At 43.9% G+C, this 26,332-nt stretch overlaps 1 protein-coding gene across 1 annotated transcript in view; it reads left to right on the forward strand.

Annotated features, from left to right (window-relative positions):
* Positions 1–7,694: 7,694 nt before the first annotated feature.
* The window catches only part of LOC110534535 (FRAS1-related extracellular matrix protein 2), a 52,057-nt gene continuing 33,419 nt past the window's right edge, over positions 7,695–26,332 (forward strand). The window contains exons 1-2 of the mRNA XM_021619425.2: positions 7,695–12,940; positions 13,287–13,376. Coding sequence (XP_021475100.2) covers positions 7,903–12,940; positions 13,287–13,376 — 5,128 coding nt within the window. The 5' untranslated portion in view covers positions 7,695–7,902. The remainder of the gene's footprint in view (positions 12,941–13,286; positions 13,377–26,332) is intronic.

Here is a 26,332-nt window from a genome sequence, read left to right on the forward strand (position 1 = left end):
CCTTGGGCTTTGGTCCTCAGAGAGAAAGAGAGAGAGAAGGAGAGAAAGATAGAAAAAGAGAGAGAGAATTAGAGGGAGCATACTTAAATTCACACAGGACACCGGATAAGACAGAAGATATAACAGACTGACCCTAGCCCCCCGACACAAAGTATTGCAGCATAAATACTGGAGGCTGACACAGGAGGGGTCGGGAGACACTGTGGCCCCATCCGACGATACACCTGGAAAGGGCCAAGTAGGCAGGATATAACCCCACCCACTTTGCCAAAGCACAGCCCCCATACCAATAGAGAGATATCTTCAACCACCAACTTACTACTCTGAGACAAGGCCGAGTACAGCCCACGAAGATGTCGCCCACGGCACGAACCCAAGGGGGGCACCAACAGGAAGATCACGTCAGTGACTCAACTCACTCAAGTGACCCACCCCTCCTAGGGACAGCATGGAAGAGCACCAGTAAGCCAGTGAGAGAGGGGAACCGGCCAGGCAGAGACATCAAGGGGCAGTAGTCGCTCCTGTGTCTTTCCGTTCACCTTCAAACTCCTGAGCCAGACTACACTCAATCATAGGACCTACTGAAGAGATGAGTCTTCAATAAAGACTTAAAGGTTGAGACCTAGTCTGCATCTTTCACATGGATAGGCAGACCATTCCATAAAAATTGAGCTCTATAAAGCACTGCCTCCAGCTGTTTTCTTAGAAATTCAAGGGACAGTAAGGAGGCCTGCGTCTTGTGACCGTAGCGCACATATAGGTATGTACGGCAGGACCAAATCAGAAAAATAGGTAGGAGCAAGCCCATGTAATGCTTTGTAGGTTAGCAGTAAAAACCTTGAAATCAGCCCTAGCCTTAACAGGAAGCCAGAGTAGAGTGGCTAGCAGTAGAGTGATATGTTCAAAGGTTTAGGTTCTAGTCAAGATTCTATCAGCCGTGTTTAGCAATAACTGAAGTTAATTTAGTGCTTTATCTGGGTAGCTGGAAAGTAGAGCATTGCAGTAGTCTAATCTAGAAGGGATAAAAACATGGATACGTGTTTCTGCATAATCTTTGGACAGAAAGTTTCAGATTTTTTCAGTGTTGCGAAGATTAAAAAAAACTGTCCTTGAAATATTCTTGATATGTTCGTCAAAACAGAGATCAGGGTTCAAGAGTAACGCCGAGGTCCTTCACAGTTTTATTTGAGACGACTGTACAACCGTCAAGAATAATTGTCAGATGCAACAGAAGATCTCTTTGTTTATTGGGACCTAGAACTAGCATCTCTGTTTTGTCCGAGTTTAAAGTTAAAAAAAATCCCCTTTAAGTTTATATCTGCAAAAAGATGATTCTGAGATAATTGGATTTAAAGTACCGAACCCTCATTGGCTTGAATGGTGTCAGTGATTTGTATCTTGTATTCTTTGGAACTTAACAACATGAATTGGGGTATTTAGAGTACTATAAAGCCAGAGAACATTGAACAGAACAAGGCTATGGCAATAATTCAATTTTGACAAAAATGCAGATAGAACCTTATAGTCCTAAACTCTCGATGGTTGTAATGGGTAAATTTGGAAGATGGGGAAAATATACATTACCGGAAAGCATGAGTCATGTAAGCTTCTGCCTGGACCTCAATTTGACTTCACCTTAGTGGAACGAACAACTGCTGCAAAAGTCAAGCATGACATAGACAGTAGGAATTCCCAATCTCTTCTCGGGAGGAGAGAGGGGGATTTGAGAATACACTTCGGCTTTGTTCTCCATCCATCATGGGTCATTAAGGGTCTGTCATCGTGTGCCTGTCCCCAGGATGGTGAAGTGAGCCCTGGCAGCAGCAGGAGCTGAATGCCCTGGCCCCTGCCCAACCTCTCTCTGTTTACCAAAGGCCATCATTAAGAACATGGTTCCAAGGGAACAGAGAAGGTAAACCTCACACAACTAGGCCATTGATACAGTACAGTCAAGCTAATGAGTCAGTCAGCACTATGCCATGTGTTATATACTGTTACTGTACTGTGACTCAACAACTATGGCTAATGCTAACACTAGGCTAATGCTAGGCTTGTGCTAATGCTAGGCTAATCCTAGGCTAATGACCCTTATTAGCAGCATCCACAGGCAGCACATACACTCAGCGCAGCTCTTTTGGCAGTCACTGCTAGCATTTTCTACTTAGCATTTAACCCCTGGAACAATTTAATGGTCCATAATGAACTACAGTACAGCCTGGGTTGGATGACAACTAGATTGGAAACACTATCCTGCTTGGAGCGAAACAGAAATAGTTTCTTAAACCTTAGAAATAAATAAATAAATAACCATTGGGGTTATACAGTTATATAAAAAGCTTGGTTTGTTTGTTTCTATAGTTACACCATTCGGACACACCCACCGTTCCATTCCTATATCTGTCCAGACGAGCGGAGGTAATGCAGGACTTATTTAGGAGATGTAATGAAAGGACCTAGATGCAGAATGCATGCCATGCTGGGTATTCGGCACACGTTATGGGGCGTTTGTCACGGGAGGAGGTTGCTAAGTACCATGCAGTGTTGTCCGAAACGCGTCAGTATCTCCAGAAACAGTACAGCCTTTTATTTTGATCTGCATTATTTAAGGTATATGCAGCTCACCCAGAGTTCACCCACCCATGCGTTGTTCAATGGGCCCCCATATAAAAATCTCATCCCGGGGGGGATCGAGTAGCGCAGGGTTCTAAGACCCGGGTTTGATCCCCGGCTGTATCACATAGGGCGGCGAACAATTGGCCCAGCGTCTTCTGGGTTAGGGGAGGGTTCGGCCAGGGTAGGCCGTCATTGTAAATAAGAATTTGTTCTTAACTGACTTGCCTAGTTAAATAAAGGTAAAAAAAATACATTTTAAAAAATGTACAAAAGATTTATGACCAGTGCATCCTATCCGTATTAAATAGATTTATAGATTGAGCCCATTTCACCAGAAAGTGATTCAGTGACAGAACAGCCATATTAATCACTTAAAACTGTATTTAATTTGTACCAGCTGTGGTAGATTGAATGAATGAGAAATTATTGCTACACTTACATTTCTAGAACAGTCATTTTGGGTTTCTGCAATAATAATTCCTTATTCTCCTTGACTATACTTGGTAATCATGATAAAAGAGAAAGAAGTATAGAAGACTTGCGTTTTTTTAAATTGAAACTGTGGACCAACGTCATCATGATTATAGGTTAATAGCTATCATACACGTATGTTACTCTATAAAAGGTCACTAAGTATATTTATCTTAACGTGACCTTGCGCCGCGCCATACCGAGGGTGCATTCTCACATTCTCCCTGGATTTCCAATCGGACCACAAAGACCACAACACGCCTCTCTGTGTCATGCTGTGTCATCGTGATCCACCGTCATGAGAACCCAGCGAACCCTCATGCTTACTGTCGTCCAATCATGGTTTAGATGAAAAATATAATAATCATAAAAAAAGTCTAAGACATTGACGTGAGAATGCTGAAGACTTGGCTGCTGGCATAGATGCCTAGATCATGTGTCGCGTCAACTCCTCTCTATCTCTCCATATCCAGGGAGGACGGGCCTCGGAGGGGGGTTTCCATCATTGCATGGCTTTAAATCTGATGCCGGTGACAGCCCACCGCAAAGGATATATTTGGACGTTCTACTAATCATTTTTAGGAAAGGTCATCCAGTGCTTTTTCAACTACAGTAGAGACGTGGTCTATCGAATTCTGCAGGTCACTTCCAATCATTAGTAATATAGCCTAGCTATGAACAAGTATGACAAGAATCATAAATATGATATTTACTCATTCACATATGGAAAGCCTGGTTCCTCTCTAGGGTTCTTCATACTTGGGAGTTTTTCCTGGACACTTTGGTTCTGCTTCTGCTTGGACTTTGGGGTCGACGACTGGTTATTGTAATTTATAGATTGATTGACTGATTGATTGAAATGGCTTTTTGCTTACTGTATCTGTCTGATTGTAAAATAAGCTGTTTCTAGTCTAGTGTCATTAAAGGAAGGGGTTTGTTAGGGGATGAGGCCAGTGTCCCAGGGTCACTGTCACCCCACCTGTCCTGCTAGGCCAGCTGATGCCAGGTGCTGGGTGGTTCTCAGTGTGTGACCGAGAGGAGTTTGGTGCCGGGGTGTCCCAGAGACTTGACCCTAAAGGGCACCAACCCCGTGAACAGATCATAAACCGCCACATGACCAGGTCACACATGTCACATTGTTTAACTTATTGCGGTGTTCAATATTTGCCCTGTAGGCCTGTATACCTGGTGCCATTTTGTTTTCCTGTTAACAGTTGCATTTGAAAATGTATTTTTGTTCAAGCGAGTGTTGATGTTGAGTTAGGTCAATGTGTACTGTTTGAGTGGACTAAGAGGCTGAACATCCGTTTTGTAAACTGATCCTCCAATCTCTACTGTTGTCCATGTCTATTTCCCAGGGATGAAGGATCATGTTAAAACATGGCTCAAGTTACCAATAAAATCCTCTCCCTTAGTTCATTTTATATTCCACAGGGGTCATATGGAGGACTATGTTCAGTGCATTCAGAAACTTTTGCAGACTCCTTCCTTTATTCAACGTTTTGTTACATTACAAACCTATTCTAAAATGGATTAAATAAACGTTTTTCCTCATCAATCTACACACAATACCCCATAATGACGAAGCGAAAACAGATATTTAGACATTTTTCCAAATGTATTAAAAAATAAAACAATTCAGACCCTATGAGACTCAAAATGGAGCTCAGGTGCATCCTGTTTCCATTGATCATCCTTGAGATGTTTCTACAACTTGATTAGAGTCCACCTGTGTTAAATTAAATTGCAAAAACCAAGCCATGAGGTAGAAGGAATTGTCCGTAGAGCTCCGAGACAGGATTGTGTCGAGGCACATATCTTGGAGAAGGGTACCAAAACATGTCTGCAGCTTTGAAGGTCCCCAAGAACACAGTGGCCATCATTGGCCATCCCTACGGTGAAGCATGGTGGTGGCAGCATCATGCTGTAGCGATATTTATCAGCGGGAGCTACTGGGAGACTAGTCAAGATTGAGGGAAAGATGAACGGAGCAAAGTACAGAGATCCTTGATAAAATAAAATAAAAACTGCTCCAGAGCGCTCAGGAACTAAGACTGGGGCGAAGGTTCACCTTCCACCAGGAAAACGACCCTAAGCACACAGACAAGACAACGCAGGAGTGACTTCGGGACAAGTCTCTGAATGTCCTTGAATGGCCCAGCGAGAGCACGAACTTGAACCCAATCGAACATCTCTGGAGAGACCTGAAAATAGCTGTGCAGCGACGCTCCCCGTCCAACTTGACAGAGCTTGAGAGGATCTGCAGAGTAGAATGGAGAAACTCCCCAAATACAGGTGTGCCTAGGCCCCACCTTTCCACCTCTTTTACACTGCTGCTACTCTCTGTTGTTATAATCTATGCATAGTCACTTTAATAACTCTACCTACATGTACATTTTCCCTGAACTAACCAGTGTCCCCGCACATTGACTCTGTACCGGTATCCCCCCTATATATATCAAATTGGGGCGGCAGGGTAGCCTAGTGGTTAGAGTGTTAGACTAGTAACCAGAAGTTTGAAAGTTCAAACCCCCGAGCTGACAAGGTACAAATCTGTCGTTCTGCCCCTGAACAGGCAGTTAGCCCACTGTTCCTAGGCCATCATTGAAAATAAGAATTTGTTCTTAACTGACTTGCCTAGTTAAATAAAGGTAAAAATAATCAAATCTAATTCACACTATTGTTATTTTACTTCTGCTCTTTAATTACTTGTTACTTTTATTTTTTATTCTTATCTGTATTTTTTTTAAACTGCATTGTTGGTTAGGGGCTCATAAGTAAGCATTTTACTGTAAGGTAATACCTGTTGCATTCGGCGCATGTGACTAATAACATTTAATTTGATTGATTTGATTTGTAGCGTCATACCCAAGAAGACTCCAGGCTGTAATCGCTGCCAAAGGTGCTTCAACAAAGTACTGAATAAAGGGTCTGAATACTTATGTCAATGTGATATTTACGTTTCTTTATACATACATTTGCAAAAGAAATCTAAGACCCTGTTTTTGCTTTGTCATTATGGGGTGTTGTGTGTAAATTGATGAGGGATAAAACAATGTAATGTGGAAAGTCTTTCTGAATGCACTGTATAGGATGTCTTGGGAACAACACTTCAAGGTTTTCTTTGTGCATATGTTATCTAGTGTTTTCTGCTGCATTAAACATGAATGCTTTGTATGATGATTTTCTAAACCTTATCAAATATCATCCCATGCAGCGAAAAATAGAATAGAAGCTTGTTAACCCCAAGGTGTGAGGGGTTGTGGTATGATGATACACCAGGGCCCCTGAACACAGGAATAGAGTGGAGGGGAGGAAGAGGACATTACGTTACTGACCTTGGCTTTGGGTATTCTCTGGTAGCCTGTCTGTCAGGCCACCGTATGATAAGAGAGATGTTCATTAGCATTGGACCTGGCCCTTCTGAAAGACCCCACTGTTCATGTGAAGCACAATGTGAAATTACCATGGTGATCGCTGATGATATAGCCTATCAGAGCACCGAGTTGACTTCAAAGTGTCTCCGGAACTAATAGGGCAGGTTATCTGCCTACAAATACCTCATAATATCTGACCATGAAAATACCCTGAGGAAAACTTTATGTATGTGATATTTTAAAACTCGTATTACATTGTTTTTTGCATCACATATTTAACTGATCATGTTAACTGACTAAATGGGATTTTTGGGGTGGTTTTCTATTTTGGTTGGAATGTAGTTCAATAACCGTAGTTCGTGTATCCTGCACCAGGTGACCCAATAGAGGGCACTATCGTCAGTGTTCCACAGTGTCATTGCCTTGCTCTTCAAACGCTCCTGTTCAATGTTCGATCATGCTTAATGCACAATGAAAGCGAACCTCTAAATCAGCACTGGTGTTTGAATCTGAAACTTAACGTAATACTCCACAAAATCCTCACATTCTCCTTAATCTGAGACTCATTCAAAATAAATATGCATTAATCAAACTGTGTCTTTATTTAAGGTCTATTATCAATGTGTTTAGGCCAGGGGTTCTTAAACTTTTTCAGCTCGAGACCCTGATCAGCTCGAGAAATTGATGTTCCTCCCGTGACCAAAATCGTCCTCCATCAACCCAAATTAAGAAGAAATAGTGTGTGATTATTTTCATAACCCTTCTCTCACATACATGCCCAGGGCCCACTTTGGGTCCCAACCCACATTAAAGCCAAATCTGCATGTGTTGTCTTGAAAACCTGGACGCAGCATTTTTGGGGGTCTTCAACTGATGATTTAGGTTTCTTTTGGAGAGGGGGAGTTGTTTAGGTAGTTTGTTGGGGGGCAGAGGAGGATGGGGGGCTAAGACAGGGAAAGCTGGGGGGGTATAGAGGGGGAGGGAAGGCTGGGAGGGGATAGGCAGGGGGGAAGAGAGCGGGAGGGAGGGGATAGGCAGGGGGAAGAGAGTGGGGAGGGAGGGGATAGGCAAGGGGGGGGGGGGGGGGATAGGCAAGGGTACTGGAGGGGCTGTCCAATGTGCTTTCTTAAATTAGCTGTTGGGGGCGGGAGGCATTCTCTCCGTGTTGTCAGAGGGAGGAGTCTGGGGGCGCTGTCACTGTCTCCTGCTTCAGTATTACCTGCACCATAAGATCAACTACACTTTTCCTGTGTGAGTGTGTGTGGACAGAGAGAGAGAGAAAGAGGGAGCAGAGAGAGAACAAGAGACCCAAGCTTCAACTTTTCAACTGCCAGAGTGGGGTTTACTTTTTCTCATCTTTTTTCTTCTCAGGAGAGATTTGATTTGAAGGACATTTATTTCTGCTGAGTTATACAAAGTGGCAGGGCAACTGGCAGTGGACATGGCTGGTTGTCTGCAAAGGACAGGACTTTGTAAAGGGCAGGCACGTTTGTTGAGATGCCTCTTTGTGCTTTTCACTCTTGTCTTTTGCTTTTCCTCTGTGGACGCGGAGCCCCACCAATTCGATTCGGCTTTCCTTTACCGACAAAGACAAGGACATCATGCTGACAGCATCATTGTGGCCAACAATGGCCTCCGTGTTCCCTTCGGGAAGTCTGTGTACCTGGACGCTGTCAATGACCTGGTGACTGAGGTGAAGCCCGGAGACCGCTGCTCCATCACGGTCCTGGAGAATGACCCACTGGCCCAAAAACCCGGAATGCTTAGCCCCAAGAAGTTCCCCTGTGCGTTTGGCGGTGATGAGGTGAAATACACTCATTTTGGTTCCCGGAGCCCCAGTAAAGACAGGGTGAAGCTGCAGCTACGCTACGACTCCCAGACGGACACGGTGGTCATCCCCTTCATGCTGGAGGTGGAGGTGGTCTTCCAGCAGCTGGAGGTCCTCACCAGGAACATGCCCCTGGCTGTGGACAAGCTCAACGGCAACAGCAACCCCATCGACAAAAAGGGCATGGACTTTTCCTTTGAGGATGGTGTCACTCAGTGCAAGGTCGCCACGCTGGTCGGCGCCGGCGGTCTCCCCAGGTATGGCACCCTTTTAAATAATTCCACTAATGGCCAGATGATGGACTGTGATGAGTTTCTTAAGCAAGGCATTCGCTACAAGCACACATCCACCACCAACTCTCCTAACAGAGACTATATCCCCATGTTGGTAGAGCTGCAGGATAATGAGGGAAACACCATTATGCAGGAGCATTTCCAGATCATGGTTAGAATCAGAGAGGGTACAGAGAACACCCCTCCTAAACCTAGTTTTGTTGCTATGATGATGATGGAGATTGATCAGTTTGTGATGACAGCTATCACCAGTGATATGTTGGCTGCCGAGGATGTTGAATCTGATCCAGACGACTTAATCTTTAACATTACTTCCCCCCTGGGCCATCAGCAAGGCTACATCATCAGTACAGATGATCAGAACCTCCCCATCACCTCGTTCTACCAGAGAGACATTCAAGATTTGAAGATAGCCTATAAGCCTCCGTCCGAGGATTCAGAAGTAGAGAGGATTTTCCAGCTCGAGTTTGAAATTGTAGATACAGAGGGCGCCGTCTCTGATACGTTTGCCTTCATGATTGTGGTGAAACCTATGAATACTCTTGCTCCCGTGGCAACCAAGAACACAGGGCAGCTTTTGTTTGAGGGCCAGTCCAGAACTCTCTCCAGCTCTCACAACTTAGAGATCAGTGATGAAGATAACCTGGACAATGTGAAAATCACAGTGGTGGACGGCTTGAAGCACGGCGAGCTGACAGTGCTCGGCGCGCGCAGGAAATTCTTCACACCGGCCGATTTAGATGCCGGCATCGTGGTTTACCAGCACGACGGCAGCGACACCTACAGCGACAACATCATTTTTAGAATGACTGATGGCAGCAATGAGGTTGAGTTTTTGTTCCCTATCACTATAGCCCCCACTGACGATGAACCCCCTATTATCAATGCAAACACCGGCCTGGTGCTTTTCAAGAATGAAATCATGCAGATTTCCCCCTTCATTCTGAGCGCCACAGATATAGACTCAGAGGATTCTACCATTAAATTCATCCTTGAGGCCCCATACTCCACTGTAGGGGAGCTTATCCTCAGACAAGTGGAGCTTCCCTCTAACCCCTCTCTCTGGAAGTTCAGTGAGACAGATGAGATGTTTGAACAGGTGGTAACTGAATGTTTCCAGCAGGACATTCTAGATGGGAAGCTCTTCTACCGCCACATTGGGCCTCACAGCACCACCACTGTGATGGATCAGTTTGTGTTCCGCGTCCAAGACGACAATAACCCACCAAACCAGTCCGGTGAGCATACCTTCACCATTAAAATCCACCCGGTGGATGACCTCCCACCAGAGCTCTACCCAGGGGCCACGCTTCACATGACAGTGCAAGAGTATGAGCTGACTCACTTCAAGAAGACGTTTTTGCGTTACACAGATTTGGACTCGGATGACAGGGATCTGAAATACACCGTCACCAAGCCCCCCACTGACACAGATGAGAACAACCCAGCCCCCCTGGGTGACATTGTTCTGACTGACAGTCCCGACTCTGTGATCAGTGAGTTCACACAGGCGCAGGTCAACCACCACAAAGTGGCCTACAAGCCCCCAGACCAGGAACTGGGCATCACTCCAAAAGTCCTTCAGTTCACATTCATTGTGGAGGATACTGCTGGGAATACAGTAGATGGACTATTCACTATTTTCTTACAGCCCGTTGACAACAAGCCTCCCTTTATCACCAACACTGGTTTCACTTGCCAGGAGAGAAGCACGTACATCATCACTAAGAAGGAGCTCGATGCCACCGACCAGGACACAGAATATGAAAATATTCTCTTCACTGTGACCCAGATTCCTCGCTATGGGCAGTTGCAGTATTTAGGGATCGATATGTCGAACAGTGAGACATTTGTCCTGGAGGACATCGAAAATGGCCATATTGCCTACATCCATGGCGGGGAGGAAAGCCTCAGTGACGTTATCAAGTGTGATGTCAGCGACGGCTTCCATGAGGTACCTATCATCATCAAGATCTCCATTAACCCAGTTGATGACAAGACCCCCACCATCATGCTCCCTGCTGGCCTTCTAGGGGCATCCATCGATGTCCTGGAGAACGGGGCAACTGAAATCACCAGCAACGTCATCCAGGGCCGTGACGAAGACACTGACGACCTCATGTTGACCTTCATCGTTGAGGAGCCCCCCAGGCTCGGTGAGATCCTGGTGAGAGGTGCCCGCACCGAGAGGTTCACCCAACAGGACATCATCAACGGGGTGGTGATGTATGCCCACACTAGTGGTGAGATCGGCTCCTTCAAAGAGCATGACTCCTTCAACCTCACCATCTCCGACATGTCCGATGAATGGGTCGTCGGGGGCAACAAGGTCCAAGGAGTCCGGGTGCTCGTCACCATCCTGCCTGTCGACAGCATCCCACCCATTGTCAGCGTCGGGGAGCAGTTTGTGGTGATAGAAGGGGAGAAAAACGTCATTACTCTGGATCACGTTATGACTGAGGATATGGACACAGACAACAATGACATCCTGTGCACCGTTATTGTCCAATCAACATCCGGGTACGTGGAGAATATCTCCCCAGCTCCAGGTTCTGAGAAGTCCAGAGCAGGCACCGCCATCACCGCCTTCAGCTTCAAAGATGTCTTCCTCGGTCATATCTACTATGTCCAGAGCATCCACAAAGGTGTGGAGCCTGTGGAAGACAGGTTCACCTTCCGTTGCTCTGACGGCATCAACTTCTCTGATCGCCACTTTTTCCCCATCGTCATCATCCCTGACAATGATGAGAAACCAGAGATCTTCATCCGTGAGTTTGTTGTGATGGAGGGCATGAGTCTGGTCATCGACACACCCATCCTGAATGCGGCCGATGCAGACATTCCAGGGGACGAACTGGAGTTTGAGGTCATAAAGAACCCCAAGCATGGCAAGATAGTTCAGCAGCTTACAACGGGCACAGTCCCTGTTGTCAGGTTCTCCTTGGAACAGATCAATGAGGCCTCCAACATCATCTATGAACATGACGACTCAGAGACCAAAGAAGACAGCTTCGAAGTTAGGCTCACAGACGGGAAACACACAGTGGAGAAGAAGATTCTCATCATGGTGATTCCTGTCGATGACGAGACACCGAGAATGGCCATCAATGACGGACTGGAGGTTGAGATCGGAGAAACCAAAATAATCAACAACAGGGTCATGAAGGCTACTGATCTGGACTCGGAAGACAAAGAGCTCATCTACGTTGTGCGCTACGGTCCAAGCCAAGGCTATCTCCAGCGTATCACCAAGTTCGGACACGTTGTGGGCAACATCACCCTCGACATGAACTTCACTCAAGACGAAGTCGACAAAAACCTAATCCAGTATGTGCATACGGGCCAGGAGGGTGTCCGTGACCTGCTTAAGTTCGACGTTACCGACGGCATTAACCCCCTTATCGACCGATACTTCTACATCAACATCGGAAGCATCGACATGGTTTTCCCCGATGTCATCAACAAAGGCGTGACCCTAAAAGAAGGGGGCAAAGTGACTCTCACCACTGACCTGCTCAGCACCACTGACATCAACAGCCCGGATGAGTTCCTCAGCTTTAGCATCACACGTGCCCCTAGCAGAGGCCATCTTGAATGCACTGACCTCCCAGGTGTGCCCATCTCCACCTTCACCCAGCTGCAGCTGGCCGGCAACAAGATCTACTACATCCACACCTCAGACGATGAGATGAAGATGGATAGCTTTGAGTTCGAGGTGACGGACGGCTACAACCCGGTCTTCCGCACCTTCAGAGTGTCCATCACGGACGTGGACAACAAGAAACCTGTCCTGAGCGTCCACAAGCTGCTGTTGGGAGAGGGCGAAAACAAGCTCATCACCCCATTCGAGTTGACGGTGGAGGACCGTGACACCCCAGACAACCTGCTGCGCTTTGTGGTCACCCAGGTGCCGGTTCATGGCCAGTTGCTGTTCAACGGCACCCAGCCAATCAACACCTTCACCAAGCAGGACCTGAACGAGAACCTCATCACCTACAAGCACGATGGCACCGAGTCCAACGAGGATAGCTTCTCGTTCACCGTCACCGACGGCACACACAACGACTTCTACGTATTCCCTGATACTGTGTACGAGACACGTAAGCCTCAGATGATGACCATTCACATCAGCACTATTGACAATGGGGTCCCCCAGATTGTGGTCAACAAGGCTGCCCCGTCCCTAAGGGTTCTGCATAGCGGCCACCTTGGCTTCCTGATCACCAGCAAGGCCCTGAAGTCTGAGGATCGAGACAGTCCTCACAAAGTCCTCAAGTACTCCGTGGCCGAGGCCCCACAGCACGGCTTCATCATGAACACCGCCCTGGGCAATGACAGCATCAAGGCCTTCACACAAGGTAAGACTAGCATTTAATATTACATATATAAAAAGTAAAAACACAATTGAGGAAAAAGTGAACGAACATTCAAAACATTTAAATCTGGCAAATGTACTTTTTTTTCATTTTATTTTAAATTGATTGAAGTTCTGTACTTTGGGAAAATTATGTTTACAATATCAGTAAGACCAGTATTCACACTCCAGAAGCAGTATTGTAATGCCTTTGTCTTTGACATAATCTAAAGTGATGCCTGAGGGCTGTAAGTAACCTTCTGTAGAAAGTGGAGTAATCATCTCAGATGTTCTAAAGAATGTACAGATTCTCCTCCTTACATTTCCAATTCTCCCTTTCATGTCATCAGCTGATATCGACGAAATGAAGATTTGCTACGTGCTGCTTGATGGTAGCAACGCCACAAGTGATATCTTCTACTTCACAGTAGAGGATAAAGGTAAGACCCTCTTTTTTAATATTTGAACCTCATGCTCATTGACGTTGTCGTGTCCCATTACTGCAGACTTATATCACATGGCCTGTAGGCATTCTTTTCGGCTTCAGCCTTCTTTTAAGATTGAATGTCTCTTTGAGATTGAATCTTCCTGCTCTCTGTCAATCTCCAAAGTGTTTGCATCACAAAGACTTAAACGCAGTTCGCCATGACTGACAGCTAGCACAGAGCCCCTTCTCTCTCCTCGCCCCACTGCTGAGGGTGGCAGGTTTAAAGAAGGGGTGGACGAGGTCAGTGGGGACATGGGCCGAACAGTGTCCCTGGGTGTGTTAGGAGTGAAAGGGATGGAACGCCCGGCAATTAAAAAAGCTCTGAACTTTATTGTATCATGAACAATGAGAGTTTTCCTTTGTGGTTTTTGTCCTGGGTTTCCTTCAGTGTTTGAAGTGATAGCATGAAACCAAATTTGCCACCTCCAATGCCTCCAAGGCATTCCAAGTATTCATCAAACCATATGTCCGTTTTTATGGAAATCGATCCTAGATCAGTGAGAATAGCATGAGCCTTTGACCCTGTGTGTAGAGGAAACAGCATTTTGAACAGCAGTTTTGTAAGGATCAAGGTGACTGTTAAGGTTTCTGTTTCATTGCTTCTCTAGGTTAGTGGAACAGAAACGTGTGGCTTCTCAGACACACATAACTATTTCATAGTGAAGTTAGCAAGTTTTGCATCACAATCCAAAATTCTCATGGAATCGTTTTAAGTGCTTCTATTTTTTGGATTCTATTTTCTGTTTGACTTGTCATCACCATCCGATATAGTCTTCTGCGTTTTGCTGCCAGATCCATTCCTTAACTTCTCTAGGGATCCTTTGCTTGGGAGGCTTTGGATTTCAGTAGCTGTGTGTATTTATATTCCCCTGGAAATTAACTTTTGGTCCGATGTCATATGAACCGTATCTTATTGGACTTCATAACTATCCACACAGGTTGCATTTCTATCGTGACAATCCTATTGGTGTTTTCAGTATACAGTAATTAATATGCATGATTATGATGTTAGTGTTTATATAACGTAGCTTTTCTATCGCATTGTCGGTAGATTTCAACTATTGGAGTAAAGCATGTTTATCATAAAATAAGTTTTTGGTTTCAAAGTATATTCTACATATTCTACACATTTGTGTATCACACACAGACTGTGGAGTTTTGAAACGAATCAGTTGTTGGATATTAGTTTGCGCTTTGTTATGGTTCACTTTGTCCAAAGTACCATTGTGGACGTAGTTTATCTGCATCACGGATATATATAGCGAATGCAAAGCAAATTAACAAAATATAGCAGGTGGGGATGGAGGCATGCGTTGCTATTTTAACATCAGCTGTAAATGCTTAACACATTCTGAGGTTTTGAAATGCATCCCTGCATGACACACTGTAAGAAAAGATTGGGCTATATTTATGCTGGATTGAGGACTAGCTAGCTAGCACAATATCATCATCATCATCATCATCATCATCATCATCATCATCACCATGGTTGATGGCCACGGAGGGTTTAGGTGTCATGGCCTTTTGGTCAATTCCTCTTGTTGTTTTCTAAGTTAACCCTTTCCTCTTCATGTTAGCATTCACGCCCAGTAATGAACTCTCCTGTTAGGACAGAGAATTGACTGTGAGAACAGAGTGGGAGAAAGGTTGTTAACTAGTTTCTGAAGATATTGCACAACAAGGAATTATTTTCCTGTACTGTTCCGATCCACACATGCTGAAATACTGAGACTTATTTTCTTAATTATTTATATTTTTTAATGCATGTGTTTTCCCAAAGTTTCCATTTGTTTTGGATGGACACGTCCTCTTACTCTGCTAAAGCAGAACATGCTGAATTCCAGATGGCCATAAATGGCTGTCGCTCTCAGACAGTATAGCCTTAATGGATAATAGGGCTTTCTTTCTCAGGGCTGTCTGTAATTGAGGGTCTGGCTACAACAGGAAGGGGACACAAGGGCTTCAATTAGCTCCACAATCCCCTGTGTTTGTAGTGTAGTCTGTCCCACTGTTCTGTTTGAGATTCCAGCCAGCACATCTGAACCAGGTGCAGCGTTGGCTCTATACCTCTCTGCCATCTGTCTAATGTGACTTTGTTTCTGTCTGACTACGTTTAACATGTGCAGAGCACTGAGTCAGGGCTGGTAGGACACACACCACACACACACCGAGTAACATCAAATAAAGGCATGAAAAGGCAACAATTGCCTGAGTCTGTTACTGGCATGTAGGAACAAGTTGACACAGCATTCTGTTGGTCAGCGAATATGCACATAAAAGTTTTGTGTTTTTTTATGTGTATGAGAAACACCACTGGACGTTCTAGATTCCATAGAATAAATGTCTGCAGCAGAAGGGACCATGAACAATACCTTAAAATTAATACTATTTACAAGTGTGCAAAATTCACATAGAACATTGTCTCCCTGTAGAGTTTTATTGCTGTACTGAAACAACATGTCATAAATAATGCGTTATGGGTAAGAAGAGAAAGAGCGAGGGGTCAGGGTATTTCCCCTGGGTGTTGGTCAGGAGTGGGTGTTGGCCGGCCCTAGCCTTTTGGGGGCCCTATGCGAGAGTGTAGAGACTTATTTTAGTTTTAAAGTTAATTTCCTGCAATTCTACACATTTGCCATTATTCGGCCATGACTACTACAAGTTTAAATACAGTGCCTTGCGAAAGTATTCGGCCCCCTTGAACTTTGCGACCTTTTGCCACATTTCAGGCTTCAAACATAAAGATATAAAACTGTATTTTTTTGTGAAGAATCAACAACAAGTGGGACACAATCATGAAGTGGAACGACATTTATTGGATATTTCAAACTTTTTTAACAAATCAAAAACTGAAAAATTGGGCGTGCAAAATTATTCAGCCCCTTTACTTTCAGTGCAGCAAACTCTCTCCAGAAGTTCAGTGAGGATCTCTGAATGATCCAATGTTGACCTAAATGACTAATGATGATAAATACAATCCACCTGTGTGTAATCAAGTCTCCGTATAAATGCACCTGCACTGTGATAGTCTCAGAGGTCCGTTAAAAGCGCAGAGAGCATCATAAAGAACAAGGAACACACCAGGCAGGTCCGATATACTGTTGTGAAGAAGTTTAAAGCCGGATTTGGATACAAAAATATTTCCCAAGCTTTAAACATCCCAAGGAGCACTGTGCAAGCGATAATATTGAAATGGAAGGAGAATCAGACCACTGCAAATCTACCAAGACCTGGCCGTCCCTCTAAACTTTCAGCTCATACAAGGAGAAGACTGATCAGAGATGCAGCCAAGAGGCCCATGATCACTCTGGATGAACTGCAGAGATCTACAGCTGAGGTGGGAGTCGTATATTGCACAAATCTGGCCTTTATGGAAGAGTGGCAAGAAGAAAGCCATTTCTTAAAGATATCCATAAAAAGTGTTGTTTAAAGTTTGCCACAAGCCACCTGGGATACACACCAAACATGTGGAAGAAGGTGCTCTGGTCAGATGAAACCAAAATTGAACTTTTTGGCAACAATGCAAAACGTTATGTTTGGCATAAAAGCAACACAGCTGAACACACCATCCCCACTGTCAAACATGGTGGTGGCAGCATCATGGTTTGGGCCTGCTTTTCTTCAGCAGGGACAGGGAAGATGGTTAAAATTGATGGGAAGATGGATGCAGCCAAATACAGGACCATTCTGGAAGAAAACCTGATGGAGTCTGCAAAAGACTTGAGACTGGGACGGAGATTTGTCTTCCAACAAGACAATGATCCAAAACATAAAGCAAAATCTACAATGGAATGGTTCAAAAATAAACATATCCAGGTGTTAGAATGGCCAAGTCAAAGTCCAGACCTGAATCCAATTGAGAATCTGTGGAAAGAACTGAAAACTGCTGTTCACAAATGCTCTCCATCCAACCTCACTGAGCTCGAGCTGTTTTGCAAGGAGGAATGGGAAAACATTTCAGTCTCTCGATGTGCAACACTGATAGAGACATACCTCAAGCGACTTACAGCTGTAATCGCAGCAAAAGGTGGCGCTACAAAGTATTAACTTAAGGGGGCTGAATAATTTTGCACGCCCAATTTTTCAGTTTTTGATTTGTTAAAAAAGTTTGAAATATCCAATAAATGTCGTTCCACTTCATGATTGTGTTCCACTTGTTGTTAATTCTTCACAAAAAAATACAGTTTTATATCTTTATGTTTGAAGCCTGAAATGTGGCAAAAGGTCGCAAAGTTCAAGGGGGCCGAATACTTTCGCAAGGCACAGTAGCTGACTGGACTAACTTACCAAGCTAAAAATTGTTAGCTGCCATGGGCTAAATGAGTGACTGTCAGTGACTGACATAATGAGAAAAAACTGCTAATGCACAACCAAATGTCGAAATTGAACTTTGTGTATTCTACTATTCTTACTCTGAATAGTATGTTGAGACCCTGACTGAATTCCTTTGAATGAAGCTCTCCCCTCGTCCCTCACCTTGATGGGAATGTGGTGATATAGCATAGCAAAGTGTTAGCATAACCTTTATGTGTGAAGTGGTGATGTAGCGTTAGCATAACATATAACATAACATATAAAAACATAAATGGATAGCGTACGATCATAGATAAAATTTGGCTTCATAAGCCTACAAACATTTACTATAGCAAAATCACAATAATGGCCTCAGAACAAAGTTTACGTTGAGACCGAAGGGAGCAAGGGTCTTTCAATTAAAGATCTAGGCAGCCTCTCATTTTAACAATAAATTGTCGAGGTCACCCCCTATCCTAGAGAGGGTGACATGTTCAATGCCATTATAACATAGGGACGAAATCAAGTGGTTGGCTTCCAAAAAGTGGGAAGCTACACACATGGCAGTTACACAGTCTTGCATGCAATGGATGGGTACACACTCAATCTCCTTACTTTTAGAGACTTACAATCTCCATGGTGGAGAGGGTGTTGATGGGGTGAGGAAAGGGTGAAGAAAGGGGAGGAAGGAGGAAGGAAGTATTCCCATGTCCCAGCAGATGTCGAGAGACACAGAGGCAGCGGCGGCTCTACCCATAGCACGGCTGTGTGTGTGTGTGTGTGTGTGTGTGTGGGGGGGGGGGGGGGGGGGTTTAGTGATGACTTCCCAGTGTCTCTGCACGGGAAGTCTTGTCTCTTGAAATGGACCGTGGCCACATTCCAAGTCCTGGTAGCATATGCTGTCCTTTTTCTGTCAGGACCCCAGAGGGAGGCCCTGCGGAGTGCCTGTTTAACTTTTCACCCTTCGGGGAGATCCGATGGACGGAGGAATGTGTAAATCATCAGTCAGCCCTGAGGAGTAGCAATGAAAAAATGTAAATGCATTTTGGAAATGGTTGTTTAGAAACTGATGTCTATGTTAGACAACAATAAGCAGACTGACTGAATCATAAGTGACAAACTCAGACAGGTTCCCTTCATTCAAGCCTTAATGTATTATTTGATGAGGGAATACCTTACCCCCTTGAGGCCCATAAGGACCCAACCAGCCCACTGGTTCTGTTCTGAGGGGTGATTATAAGGTACTCTGATGGATAAAGTGAGCTGGGGTATAGACCTACTCCCTCATCTCCGGGCATATGGCCATGTAGAGATGTCCTCTTCGTTGAGTGATGGACTCAAGTTGTTAGAACAGGTTAGAACGGTTAGGGTTAGGAGGACGGGGTATTATTACCATCACTACACAGATAACTGATTATTGATCTAGTGTCAGCCCTCCGTCCCTTCACCTAATCCTGCTGAAAGACACAGCAAAGCCCTGACCTGGATTCTGCCTCGCTCAAAATGGCCACCTTTGAATGTTTCCTCAACACTGTTTTTGTTATTGTTGGCTATCCCTGTGTGATAATAGGTTTATGACAAGGTGCTTGGATGAAAGGCAGTGTCATTCTATCATAAAAGGTATTTTTCAATTTCCATATAGCTTCTTCAAAGGAAACTAGTCTAACGGCACAACTATTATTAGCCTCTGAGCTCTATCCCAATAATGAATAAGTTCAGTGTGTCTGTCATCCATACAATCAGCACAACAATACGATCCAATCAGCACAACAATGCAATACAATCAGCACAACAATGCAATACAATCAGCACAACAATGCAATACATTCAGCACAACAATGCAATACAATCAGCACAACAATGCAATACAATCAGCACTACAATACAATACAATCAGCACAACAATACAATACAATCAGCACATCAATACAATACAATCAGCACTACAATACAATCAGCACATCAATACAATACAATCAGCACATCAATACAATACAATCAGCACAACAATACAATACAATCAGCACAACAATATAATACAATCAGCACATCAATGCAATACAATCAGCACATCAATACAATACAATCAGCACATCAATACAATACAATCAGCACAACAATGCAATACAATCAGCACAACAATGCAATACAATCAGCACTACAATACAATCAGCACATCAATACAATACAATCAGCACATCAATACAATACAATCAGCACAACAATGCAATACAATCAGCACTACAATACAATCAGCACAACAATACGATCCAATCAGCACATCAATACAATACAATCAGCACATCAATACAATACAATCAGCACATCAATACAATACAATCAGCACAACAATACAATACAATCAGCACATCAATGCAATACAATCAGCACTACAATACAATCAGCACAACAATACAATACAATCAGCACATCAATACAATACAATCAGCACATCAATACAATACAATCAGCACAACAATACAATACAATCAGCACAACAATACAATACAATCAGCACTATAATACAATACAACCAGCACAACAATGCAATACAATCAGCACAACAATGCAATACAATCAGCACAACAATACAATACAACCAGCACTATAATACAATACAACCAGCACAACAATGCAATACAATCAGCACAACAATGCAATACAATCAGCACAACAATGCAATACAATCAGCACAACAATGCAATACAATCAGCACAACAATGCAATACAATCAGCACTACAATACAATACAATCAGCACATCAATACAATACAATCAGCACATCAATGCAATACAATCAGCACATCAATACAATACAATCAGCACAACAATACGATCCAATCAGCACATCAATACAATACAATCAGCACATCAATACAATACAATCAGCACAACAATGCAATACAATCAGCACAACAATGCAATACAATCAGCACAACAATGCAATACAATCAGCACAACAATGCAATACAATCAGCACAACAATGCAATACAATCAGCACATCAATACAATACAATCAGCACATCAATACAATACAATCAGCACATCAATACAATACAATCAGCACAACAATACGATCCAATCAGCACATCAATACAATACAATCAGCACATCAATACAATACAATCAGCACATCAATACAATACAATCAGCACAACAATACAATACAACCAGCACTACAATACAATACAATCAGCACTATAATACAATACAACCAGCACAACAATACGATCCAATCAGTACAACAATGCAATACAATCAGCACAACAATACGATCCAATCAGCACAACAATACGATCCAATCAGCACAACAATACGATCCAATCAGTACAACAATGCATTACAAATAGCACAACAATGCAATACAATCAGCACAACAATACGATCCAATCAGCACAACAATGCAATACAATCAGCACAACAATACAATACAATCAGCACAACAATGCAATACAATCAGCACAACAATGCAGTACAATCAGCACAACAATGCAATACAATCAGCACAACAATACGATCCAATCAGCACAACAATATGATCCAATCAGCACAACAATACAATACAATCAGCACAACAATGCAATACAATCAGCACAACAATACGATAACAATTTACACTCCTCCTGAACAGAGTCTTGCATCAGAGTTTTAAACTCATCCAGGTAGTTAGATAGATATGGGAAGTCTACATCAGATTTTTTTAAGAGCGCTCATTAAGAAAATGATAGGCTAGTGAGTAGATAGTGAATATTAGCTTCCAGGCAAACTCTGCCAAGGTTAATACGTTATGCAAGAGGAGGTTGTGCCGTTTTAGGTTTCATAGCAATAGCAATGATACAAATGTACATATATAGTCATGCTAATTGGTTGTATTTTGAAAATACCCTCCCTGTGTTGAATCATTCTCGGTTTTATAATCTGGTAGTTTCCCCTTTCACTCCAGGCTCCTGCTGCATGGGGAATGACAGTAGACCAGTGGCAGAGGTAACAGTGTTATGCGATCATTCCTGGGAACAAGGAATGTGCTTCCTGCCTTCAAGACTCCCGTCTCCTGCTACACACACAGACATACCTGGAAGTGAAGTGGGAACCCTAGTAGACAGGTGTATGGGACTGGGAGAGTTCCAGGACCGGAAGTATCCCCTTTCATAGTCCCCCACAGACCCCACTCACAACCGCCAGAAATCAAAGCCAATACTAAGATAGGAACGTTTGACTGCATCACAGCCCCTGCTCTGTTCCAGAGGGGTAGAATGGCACTTTTTCAGAGGAGGGGAATAGTCTTTTTAGAGAGAGAGAGAGAGAGAGAGAGAGAGAGAGAGAGAGAGAGAGAGAGAGAGAGAGAGAGAGAGAGAGAGAGAGAGAGCATGTATGATGTTCCATAGTTGTTCCCATGCTAAAACATTTGTTTCCAGAAGGGCTAGTGCACAGCACATAACAGTACTGTAGGTTTGTGTGCTGTCGAGGCAGTGAGAGACAGTGAATGAGGCTTGAGTGGGTCGTGGCCATTTTACACAGCAGGCACCATGACTTCCTAAGTGTGTGTTCGGATCTAACCTGTCAGCCATGTCAACAGCCGGCCAACGATTTACTGTCCCCTGGTGCCAGTTGAAGGTCTACCTACATGTATACTGTGACTGTGAGGCGGAGGCTTCTTCCTCTCCCTCTCTCTCGCTCTCTCCTTGCCTCCTGACACGGGGCAGATAGATTTATTGGTGTTGGGAGAGTGTTGGTGTTATGATGTCTGGCCCCTAGAGGTTATTCATGTCTGCTTCCATATGGCAAAGCTGTCTGCTGCTCCCCATACTTTCTTTTAAAACTGTCTTTATATTCTATACTTTACATTATATTCTACTCTCTCGCTGTCTGTTTAAAGATGTGTCACTTGCACACTTGTACTTCAGAGTGTAAATGGTACATTTCAGAAGCATTTTTCAAACCTCAAATACACTACATGTTTTAAATGTCCTACATCGCAGAAAGGTTCTCCTGCAACAGGGGGATCAAATTAAGATCCCACATCTGTATGTCTTCCACTTAAGCTATAACGTCAGTATCTATCCTCTCCTTCACTTATATTGACATTTTAGTCATTTAGCAGATGCACCTTTCCTTTCCTCTCTCTCTCTTCTATCATTCCTTCCCTCAGTCTGGAAGTTCTGTGAGGACTAAAAATCCTGACACCACTTAGTCGTTTCATTGAGCTCAGTTGGTAGAGCGTGGCTCTTGCAATGCCAGGATAATGGGTTCGATTCCCAGGATCACCCATACGTTAAATGTATGCAAGCATGAGTGTAAGTAGCTTTGGATAAGTCTCTGCTAAATGGCATATAGACTGAGTGTGCAAAACATTAGGAACACCTTTCTAATGTTGAGATGCACCCCTTTTGCCCTCAGAACAGCGTTCCACAAGGATGCTGGCCCATGCTGACTCTAATGCTTCCCACAGTTGGCTGGATGTCCTCTGGGTGGTGGACCATTCTTGATACAGACGGGAAACTGTTGAGCGTGAAAAACCCAGCAGCATTGCAGTTCTTGACACACTCAAACCAGTACCCCGCTCAAAGGCACTTAAATATTTTGTCTTGCCCATTCACCCTCTGAATGGCACACGCACACAATCCATGTCTCAATCACTGATTAGAAGTGGCTTTAACAAGTGACATCAATAAGGGATCATAGCTTTCACCTGGTCAATCTATGTCATGGAAAGAGCAGATGTTCTTATTGTTTTGTACACTCAGTTTTGTGTATATATATGATTAAATGATTCATTTTGGCCAGTTGCCATGGACAGTTAGGTTAGTTTTCTCCAAAATGATGCAATAAGCGCCAGTGGCACCATTGGGGGTTACCCACTCTCTCTGTCAACTTGTGATGTGCGGCATGCTGCCTTTCCGACCCAGATCAGGTCACTGTTCTGGAGTCAGTGTTATTTTACAGTGCACGGCAGTGGCCAATAGGATCTATTAATATGCCTGGCTCCTCCAATCCAAAATCCCAACCATGGGATCTTCGGAATGCCCCAGAGGAAACTAAGTTGAGCACTCTGGCATTTGAGAATATACTTTCTGTACTGTAGCGCCAACGTTAAAAAAAGAGAAAGCTGTTGTAATTGAATAAATTGTATAGAAATTCTGATCATACACCTCAATATAATGACTAAATGAATGGACCACATGTGAAATCTATATTCACACAGATATTGTTGATGGTTTTGGCTGTAGGGACTGTAATAATAAGGGCCATAGGTAGCCGAGCGGTTAGAGTGTTGGGTTAGTAACCCTAAGGTCGCTGGTTTGAATTCCTGAGCTGACAAGGTGAAAAATCTAGCGATGTGACCTTGTGCAAGGTACCTAACCCTTATTTGCTCCAGGGGCACCGTACTACCCTGACCCTGTAAAACAACCACAGGAGGTTGGGGGCACCTTAATTGGGGAGGACAGGCTCATAGTAATGGCTGTAACGGAATAAATGGAGTGGTATCTAACTCATCAGACAAATGGTTTCCATGTGTTTGATCCCATTCCAGCCATTAATATGAGCTGTCCTCCCCTCACCAGCCACCAGCCTCCTTTCACTGCACCTATCCGGTGTATGTGACAATAAAACATTATTATTATTTTTGTATATATGTGGTTGTTTTGCCTACTTTAGTTGATTGCAAATCCCTTTGGATAAGGGAGTCTGCTAAATTACTAAAATGTACATTTCTGCAAGTTTATACCGGGCCATGTCGCAGAAGGCAGAGTGCAATGTGACCCAGTATAAATAAAAAGAGGAATGAGGAAATGTAATAATCATGGTCCTCATTCCTGTCACTCAGCAGGGATATACTTACATGGGCGCCGCTTTCTGTTGCTCACCCTTGCATCATTCTCTTGGCTGTCAAAACCTCATTCTGACCAATGATATCCTCCCCCTCCTCTTGAGTCCCACCCACCACCCTAAGTATATCTATGTATGGCTATGAATACTGTAGCAATGTAAATAGGACCTGATGACCTGATGAAGAAGGTGGGATGAAAGGACACTGGGGGGGTTTTCTGTGGCGCTGCTGGTTGCTTTATGGATGGATTGCTGACCATGGTCGAGGTTGAAGATGACAAAGGTTAAAACAACGGTATCTAATATCCCATAACTCTTTGCAACAATGGGACCTAGTTAGCTAAGTGTGCTGGTAGTTAGCAATGGCGGACAGGCTCATTGTACTGGCTGGAATGGAATAATGGAACAGTATCCAACACATCAAACATATGGAAACCACGTTTGACTTCGTTCCATTTTAGCCATTACAATGAGTCCATCCTCCTATAGCTCCCCCCACCAGCCTCCTCTGATGTACAGTCAGGAGATACAATCAAACATGTTTGGAATCGGAATTAACCTAACTGATGTCTCCATTATATCCTTAGTCATCGAGGCTCACAAGAGACTATCTTGAGAATCTTGGCAAATCCCCTGACAAGTCATTAAAATGACAGTGGTAAATTAATTTGACCTGTTAGCCACTAAAGTTACATGTTGTTGGAGCATAGGGAGGCAAGCTAGCTAGCTACCGTCTGAGTTAGTTATCCAAAGATGGATGCACCGTAGGGAGCCCCATACTTGGAAAACATCCAGTCTTCTCACTCAGGTCTAAGAACATTGAAAATGTCCAGGGGCCAACACTTAGCAGTGGCTGTGATATACTGGCCGTGCTTACTGCTTACTCAAACGATTAGCCTAGCATTAATAAATCACTCTAAGGACAAATTTATTAAGAGCCTGAAACAGGGGCGTTTCAAAATCCCGTCTTCTATAAAACATTTCATCTGATGGTGAGAACCAATATTATTGTCAGTTTGAAACGCAAAAGAAATGTGAGCTGGGAGTGTGGTTGATATGTTAGTTGTAAAGATTGTAATAAATGAATTCGTAAATCAGTTAGAGACATCAGAACCCCTCCATTTTGATCTATTCCTGTAACTTTATGAAAGTCCCAGCAGAGACACCTGGTTCAGAGGGAATGTGGCCATTACTTAGCCTTACATACTCTATCCACGTTATTGCTCTTATAAATACCAAGGAAGGCGTCCCTCTCCACTTCTGCAAGACGCCTCAGTTCATTTAAATAGGGAGAAGCGCTGAGCACTAATCAGTCTATATATCATTTGAGATGGAGTTTTATACAAACACTGGAAGGCTACCACTCAGTTTCACTTTAGGTTTATCTGAATCAGTGGTATTGATGTGACCTTCTCTAATGGAAAGCAGAAAGTGCATGGTGTGCTTGACAACACACCACTGGATCCGTGTCTGGTGTGGTTGGATTCCATGCCAGGTCTGGACACGGTATCTGACAGGATTCACAAAAGGAGCCAGAAGAGGATTCCCTCCTTTGAGTTTGAGAAAGGAAAGCATGCAGGCATGGAGGGAGGCAGAGAGACATGCCAGAGCAGTGGGCTGTGGGCCACCCAGACAGTGGCCTGCTGTCCCTTGTTCATCCTGGAGGGACAAAGACAAAATAGGGACAGAGAGATGGGGTGGGAGGGCACAGCTGTCACTCAGCTTCTTTTTCCGGAATCTGAAGTTCTGGCAGGAGTTCTCTGAGACACAGAGTGAGAGAGCGAGAGAGC

This window comes from Oncorhynchus mykiss, chromosome 10 (genome assembly GCF_013265735.2).
Source record: "Oncorhynchus mykiss isolate Arlee chromosome 10, USDA_OmykA_1.1, whole genome shotgun sequence".
Classification (NCBI taxonomy): Eukaryota; Metazoa; Chordata; class Actinopteri; order Salmoniformes; family Salmonidae; genus Oncorhynchus; species Oncorhynchus mykiss.